The sequence below is a fragment of the Bombus bifarius genome, unplaced genomic scaffold, assembly GCF_011952205.1.
Source record: "Bombus bifarius isolate JDL3187 unplaced genomic scaffold, Bbif_JDL3187 scf7180000010190_frag, whole genome shotgun sequence".
NCBI lineage: Eukaryota > Metazoa > Arthropoda > Insecta > Hymenoptera > Apidae > Bombus > Bombus bifarius.
Window position 1 is genome coordinate 1 of NW_022885558.1, and position 7,842 is coordinate 7,842.

The 7,842-nt window shown below is 37.9% G+C and overlaps 1 protein-coding gene and 1 pseudogene across 1 annotated transcript; one reads left to right on the forward strand and one right to left on the reverse strand.

Annotated features, from left to right (window-relative positions):
• Positions 1 to 2,847: 2,847 nt before the first annotated feature.
• LOC117216127 (survival motor neuron protein-like) lies at positions 2,848 to 3,867 on the reverse strand. The gene is made up of 3 exons (XM_033462647.1): positions 3,437 to 3,867; positions 3,074 to 3,256; positions 2,848 to 2,949 (listed from the first exon to the last, which is right to left on the reverse strand). The coding sequence occupies exons 1-3, from the start codon at positions 3,488 to 3,490 to the stop codon at positions 2,848 to 2,850; spliced, it is 339 nt and encodes a 112-aa protein (XP_033318538.1). The 5' UTR covers positions 3,491 to 3,867.
• A 1,155-nt stretch (positions 3,868 to 5,022) lies between these two features.
• LOC117216128 lies at positions 5,023 to 6,563 on the forward strand (annotated as a pseudogene).
• The last annotated feature ends 1,279 nt before the right edge of the window (positions 6,564 to 7,842 follow it).

A 7,842-nucleotide genomic window follows, 5' to 3' on the forward strand; every position in this document is an offset into this window, starting at 1 on the left:
TCATTCATAGCTGTTTCCCATAACTCTTTCTTTTCGGGTCTCATCGCTTCGTTAAAATCCACCGGTAATTTTTCCGCTGCGTACGTTACTGGGTTACCATAAAAATCGGTTCGTTTGATTTTATCTCTATCTCTCAATTGTCTCACATTGTCGCTAGTTCCATGAGGTTGTTTTTCATGTTCACTCTCTGCACTTTCATACGTACATGCTCTATCGCTCTACGCACTCACATCTTCGCGCTCGACAATTTTCGGTAAACTTAATTTTACGAATTTCGCATTTTCTAGTTCAGGCTTAAATATTACGTCACGGCTTAATATTACATTTTTTACTGTTGGCACGTACACTCGATACCCTCGTCCGTCATCTAAATAGCCTACCAAATATCCTTTGTTAGCCTTTTTGTCAAGTTTTGTCCTTTTCTCCGCAGGTATGTGAGCAAAGCACTCAGTACCGAAAACCCTAAACTTTTCTAAATTCGGCGGTTTCCCGTACCACAGTTCATATGGTGTTTTCTTATCTTGTCTTGTCGGCCCCGTCTTATTTATGACATGTACTGCTGTGTTCATGGCTTCGGCCCATAAGAACAGCGGTAGATTTGGTTTCGAATATAGCATCGACCGACCTGCCTCTACTATTGTTCTATTTTCCCTTTTTGCGACACCATTCTGTTCAGGAGTGTATTGGACGTTAATCGTGTGCCTAATTCCCTGACTTCTTAAAAATTCTTTGACTTCTTTATTTTGGAATTCTTTCCCTCCATCACTATGAATTTCTTTAATTTTATCCTTAAATTGATTTTCAACTTCTAGGCAAAAGGTTTTTAGTTTTTCAATTACTTCTGACTTACATCGTAAGAAGTAAATCTTTGTGAATTTTGAAAAATCATCTTTAAATGTCAGAAAATACAGTTTCTTGCCTAATGACTCGACTTTCATAGGTCCACATACATCCGTATAAATAATTTCGCGAGGTTTAGTCGCCCGATTGATTTTCTCGTGAAAACTCGATCTATGCTGTTTCCCGTACGCGCAACCTTCACAGAAAAAGTTATTATCCTCTACAACTTTCATATTTGAATTCTTTAAGAATTCTTTAACATGTCTGATGTTCTGATGACATAGCCGTTCGTGCCATAACTGCAATGTGTCCGCGTTTGACTCCGCTCTATTGCTAAAATTACAAACTGGCGGTATGATAACTCGCATATCTACTTTATACAAATTTCCGATAACAGAACCTCTTGCTATTATTTTCTGATTTTGTAAAAATATGTAATTGGTCCCTTCCTTTGAAATACAAAAATCTATGCCCCTTCTTGCGACAGATCTAATCGAAAACAGATTTCTTTTCATACCTGGTACGTATAGAACATCGTTCATTGTACATGTTACCCATTTGCCGTCCACAAAAGTCTCTACTCTGATTTTTCCTTTGCCGCACGCATCCATGAACGTACCATCGCCGATCTCTATCTTCACCGTGTTATCGAATTCTTCGAAAACGCTGAACCATTCCCGTCGTCCTGTCATGTGATCCGTAGCTCCTGAGTCGATTATCCAAACATCAGGGTTTGCCGTTTGTATTGCTGAGGTACTTCCTAATAGACCAATTCCGCTGTGATCCCGATTTTGGTTTCTAGGTTCCTGGTTGTCTCTACTGTTGCTTCTTTTGTTATTTTTAAAACAGTTTTTGCTGGTGTGGCCTTTCCTTTTGCATATAAAGCATCTAAAGCAATCCTTCTTTAGATGGCCAACTTTTCCACAGTTAAAGCAACTTGGTCCTTGTTTCTCGTATTCACGTTTACTTGACTGCTTCTGCTGTTCCCTTTCATAATTATTACCTTTTGTTACCAGTGCCACCGATGTTTCCTGGTCGTCTTCCTTCCATCTAATTTCTTCCGTCATCAGCCTGGTACTAAGCCTGTCTAAGGTCTTCTTTTCTTCTTCCACGGAATCCCACGCACTGTGAAAATGATCGAATTTGTTTGGTAACACCGATAAAATGCGTGTTATCAGCATTTTCTCGCCAATTTCACTCCCAAGGACTTTCATCTTCGCCGCTATGAGTTCCAACTTTGATAGGTTGTAAGAGACATTTTCAGATTCTTCCCATTTAAAATCGAAGAACTGCTTCTGGACCATATTTAAATTCTCATCCGACTTCATGTCATATACTGTATTCAGCTTTTTCCACATTTCATGTGCTGTCGTGCAACATAAAAGAAGATCCAACGGTTTTTTTTCTACTGAGGTCACGATTAATTTTCTCGCTAATCGATCTGCTTTCAAAAATCTTCCACGAGCGATTTCTTTCTCCGCGCTGTTACCTGGATGACACAAATTCCCTTCACACACGTTGATCAGGTCGTCATCTTCCTCCAAAAGTGTACGCATAACAAAACGCCACTGGAGCCAATTTTCTTCGCCGCGTAACATCTCGACCTTCGCACTTGCTGATTCCATTTTAGCACTATCCCTTATTTTACTAAGCACAACACTTTAACAGTTCATTCACTTCACGTCGCTACCTTGCAATTTACAGCCCTGGGCCCATAACCTGTTGAGGTTATTCGGTGTGTAAACAGAGAAAACACGTGGATAAATTGTAAGGTAGAAAATATATTTAAATAGAAGTGTAATAAGTAAAAATACAATTTGAGCTGGTCCAGATCCGCACGCTAGCTGTGTTACCTAATAACTGAAAAACCCCGAAGCCAACGTCGCCTGTCTACTGTTTATGGCCTGACTTCGTCGCAGTCTTTTGTCTACACGCTGTCGATGGCTTCAGTGCTTGAGAAAACTAAAAAAGACCAGATGTAGAGTTTTCTTAGAAGTGGTAACCACTTCAACACGTGCCATTGTTTTCGTAAATTTTTGATATTATAGCTTCATAAATTTCTCCATCCTCTGAGTATATTGCACGATAAGGTGCTCCTATGATCCATTTCTATAGAGAAAAGATGTGTATACAAATAAATATAAGTAAATAGCAAAATAAAATAATTTGCTTCTTAATCAATATATTAATAATATTCTGTATCAAATTTGTAATATTCTATCAAAATCACAACCTTGTGTAATTTACTTGCGTGTTTAGGCTGCTTAAGATTTTGTAGGTTTTCTTTCGGTTGAGAATTTCCAACATCCATTCCCATTCGCTTGATAACTTCTTCTTTTGCTAAATTTATTGCTTTATCATATGCTTCTATTAATGCACTATCATCCCAAACATTATCATTGGCTGTGTCTGTATCCTTTTGAGATAGCAAATTATACGTTATTAATATTGATACAAGTATTTTATTATCAAACTATTGCAAATTATCATATATGTCATTTTTCAAAAATTGACTAAAAGGTAGTGGATACTGTTAATTACTATTATGCTAAAATCTTGTACTAAAATAATGTTAAAACCATTACGTTTCCATTACCATACATACGTTTCCATTTCCTCGTATAAAAAGAACATTCATATCATCTGCCATTTTAAAATAACATCATTTAAATATTGAATTTGCTTCTGAAATATTAATTTGTCTCATTTCTTTAACTCTAACACATTGTAAACAATGATGACATTATACCAACTATAATACTAAAAATCTATTCCCCATTCATTCGAAAGATTATTTTTTGAAGCAAGGTTAACATTGAATGTTCCCAAACTTCAATAACTGTATTTTACTTTCTTTACAATATCTAACAATATATTAGAATACTATAAAAAAATATTGTATGCACAAGAAACTGTTTATAGCGAAATAGCAAAAGAATTAATCACATATTATAACTAAAACGAGATTGTTAAGTAGATTATATTATACTGCATATGCGTTAGTGTTCCAGCTGGTAAATATAGTTTTTATATCTGAAGATAAATAAGATTTAATTCTATAAAATTGCATAATGAATTATACATCTATTTATTACTATTCGTATTTCCCCTTAGTTGTATGTTGTCAATAGCATCAATCACGAACATATAAATAAATATAGAAGAAACCGTTCGGAAATGGAAAGGGAAAAATGAACATGGAAGACAAGAAAAGTTTTCTTCAGGTTTAGCGTATGCGTGATACGCTTTGAATGTCTCAGATAAAGATAAAGATACTCTGCTCATTTCTATTTGTTCCGCAGAACGAGAAATTTGTTGTCTTTCATATTGGTTTTTACGATTCAATTTTTGGGCAGTTTTCCCTAGCGAGTGTCGGTCCCTGTTTGATATAACCAGACCGTAATTTATACAGATATGTATTATAGATATATATTTGTAAAACTGAAATCAGATGAAATAAATGTTGCCTGAGGTTTTAAACGTTTAATAAAAACAATATTTCATTTGGAAAAAATGTAAGATATGTAAAATTACACATTGATCATTTTGCTGGTCTTGTATCATAAAACGTGTGGCCCGAAGAGCATGTCACGACCGGCATACTTCAAATCCGACGGACTGACGGTAGAGATAAAGATGTGGCGGCACTCGGCGACAATGTATATCGCTGAAGTGCCTAATGAACCATCAACATCCCAACGGTCCTTCCACCGAAGGTTCTAGAAGAAAGAGCACGTGGCAACGATCGCGGACGCCTAGCAAATGCATGGACGGTGGGGATGTTGAGGGATGAAAAAAGAAAATAATCGGATCCGATCGAAAGTAAAATCATAAGAGTCAGTCTTAGAAAGTCACGCCTAGAGTTCGGAAGTAGATTGTAAAGTGTATTGATGTTAGAAAAAAAATAAAGTTTTCTTTTTTTATTTTTTTACCTCAAATTCCTTTTTTATTTTGTTATTTTACGTGACATTTTGGTGATCCTGCCAGGATAGTGAAAAATGTTTGTTCGGAAACCAAAAGACATTCATCATCTACGGAAGATCGAATTATTTGGGACTACGGTCATCCGCAACAACAAAGTAACTATCGCGAACCAAGTGAAGTAACAATAAAAGGTAAACTGAATTCCTTTGTACGTTACCGTGAAAGAAAATTTAGCTTCAGTAGCCAAGACTCGTCTTCGGCTGAAAATTATAAATCAGCGCAATAATGTCTAAGGCAAACGAATTTCAAACTTCAACCTCAACTGACCCAATGTTGCGAGCAATATGGGACAGTATTCAAAAACAGATCGAGAACATTGCCCTTTTACGAGAGGAAATGTTACGTTTGTCTATGCAAAATGACGAAGAGAACAGACACAGGGCAGCAGAAATCGAGAATCTCGGAAAAACCGTCGCAGCGCTACGGACTGGGTTCGGATCCCCTGCGACCGATGAATTTGCTTCCATTATCACCGAAGACAATGAAAGTGCGTCGACAGCAATCAATCGCACCGTGAATATGGCAAAAGCACGCAAACTGTCAGGGTTAGCAGCTCCAGACACCCCACCTGTCCACCTCGACATCGAACAACCCGAGGTGGAAGAAAGAGGCTATTTTCCGCCCGCTCCTCCCACTCTACGAGCTAAGGATGCAATACGCTACATCGCAACGCTCAACGGAGATGATGATGTAGGAGTTGAAGACTTCATCAAAGAAGTGAGAAGTATGAAGAATCGCTGTATGGAGCAAGATCTATTGCTAAAAGCAATAAAAGTGAAAAAAAATCGTGGGGAAAGCAGCCCAAAGTATTCGCAACATTCCTATTGAGTGTTACAGTGATCTGTACGACGCACTGAGAAATAACTTAGCAGCACAAGTGACTTCGGATGAGTACCAAGAACAATTACGAGAGTTGAGACAGGGACGCGAGGAATCAGTGCAAAGTTTTAATATTCGGTTTAGAAGAATACTCAACCGTTTGCTGCACGCAGAAACCAATGAGTACCCACAACCACTAACACGTAAAATTATGACTGAAGAAATCACGAAGAAGACTGTTCGTGTATACCTAAAGGGACTCAGACGCGACATAGGACGAATACTATTAAGCAGTGAACCCTTGAATCTTCCGGAAGCTGAAAAAAAGGCAGCCGATGTAGAACGCTACTTGCGAGAAGAACGACAACCTAATTGGTCATGTAATCGCTTACCTTCGGTTAGTAATCGCCCCGACAACCAGCATATGCAGGTAAGACGATCTAATGTACCATCAAGATCGCCTAACACGCCAGTAGCTCAGAAACCTGCTACGTTTAACCAAGTAGAAAATAGATCACCTGCTGAACGCGCGCAGATGAAGTGCTTCAAGTGCGGAAAGCTGGGACACATTGCCAAAAAGTGTCAAAATTTTCTACCACCGATCCAGCGCGATCAACCACCCGCAAGGATTCAGGCAGTCCAGGAATGAGACGAAATACAAGAAACAACATCGAACCAAGAGATGGACGAACCGTACGAGACATACGAGTCAACATCGCCACGGGAAGACTACTCGCAATACCTTTGTCAACCCGAACCGAAGAGCGAGTATTTCTGGTCGACACAGGAGCAGGGATAAACCTGGTGAAACGTAACAAAACTGTCAACGCGATACAAATAGGGCCTAAACAAAAATTTTCTATGGGACGAGACAAATACGAAACTAACGAATACGTAACGAAACGAATTTTTGGACAAAATCACATTTTTCACATAATACCGAACAATTTCCCTATTATCGAAGACGGAATCATTGGGCTACCATGTTTCGAGAAGTATAACTATTCAATATCCAATGACAAAATCCGATTAAACAACAAAACCATTTTATTTCAGAAACCAATACATTTGACTTCTGGAGAAAACAGAGTTCAAACAATCTATTTGGAAGGTAAACCAACTAAAGTATGTTTTATCAACACTGGTGAGCAAAACATTGAAATTTCTAGCAATATTCAAAATTCTCATGACTTTTCCAACGTATCAAAACTAAAAAGCCTAGTGAGAACAGATCACATTGAAAAACCAATCCGTGAATCCATCGAAAAGATTATCCTCCATTATATTGACATCTTTAATTTAGAAACCGATCTTTTACCCTGTACTAATTTAACTCAGCACACAATTTCGTTAACCAAAGACAAAATTATTAACACACGATCGTATAGACCACCGGAATGTCACCGTGACGAGATTTCGCGACAAATAGGAGACATGTTGAAGAAAAATATTATAGAAGAATCCGAATCCCCTTATAACTCTCCGGTATGGGTAGTTCCGAAAAAATTAGACGCCTCAGGAAAACAGAAATGGAGGATAGTTATCGATTTCAGGAAACTAAATGAACTCACAGAACAAGACGCTTACCCTTTACCTGATATAGACGACATTTTAACACAACTAGGAAACGCAAAATTCTTTTCGGCACTTGATTTATCCTCAGGATTCCATCAAATTCCAATGAACGAGAAATCTAAAAAATATACCGCTTTTTCGACACCGCAAGGGCATTTTCATTTCAATCGAATGCCATTCGGACTTAAAAACGCACCCGCTACCTTTCAAAGATTAATGGACAGAGCCTTAGCTGGACTTGTAGGAAAATACTGCTTTGTTTATTTGGATGACATAGTGATATTCGGAAAAACGATTCAAGAACATAACGAAAACCTCACGATAGTATTTCAGAGACTCAGAGAATTAGGACTTAAATTGCAACCGGACAAATGAGAATTCGTAAAACCGGAATTAGAATACTTAGGCCATGTAGTTTCATCCGAAGGAGTTAAACCAAACCCCAAGAAATTAGACGCTGTAAAAAACTTTCGATTACCCCGCAATGCCACGGACGTGAAATCATTCTTAGGTTTAGCAGGTTATTACCGCAAATTTATTCGAAACTTTTCCGAAATCGCGAAAAGCCTTACAGACTTAACAAAAAAGGACACACCATTCCATTGGACTGACAAACACCAGATT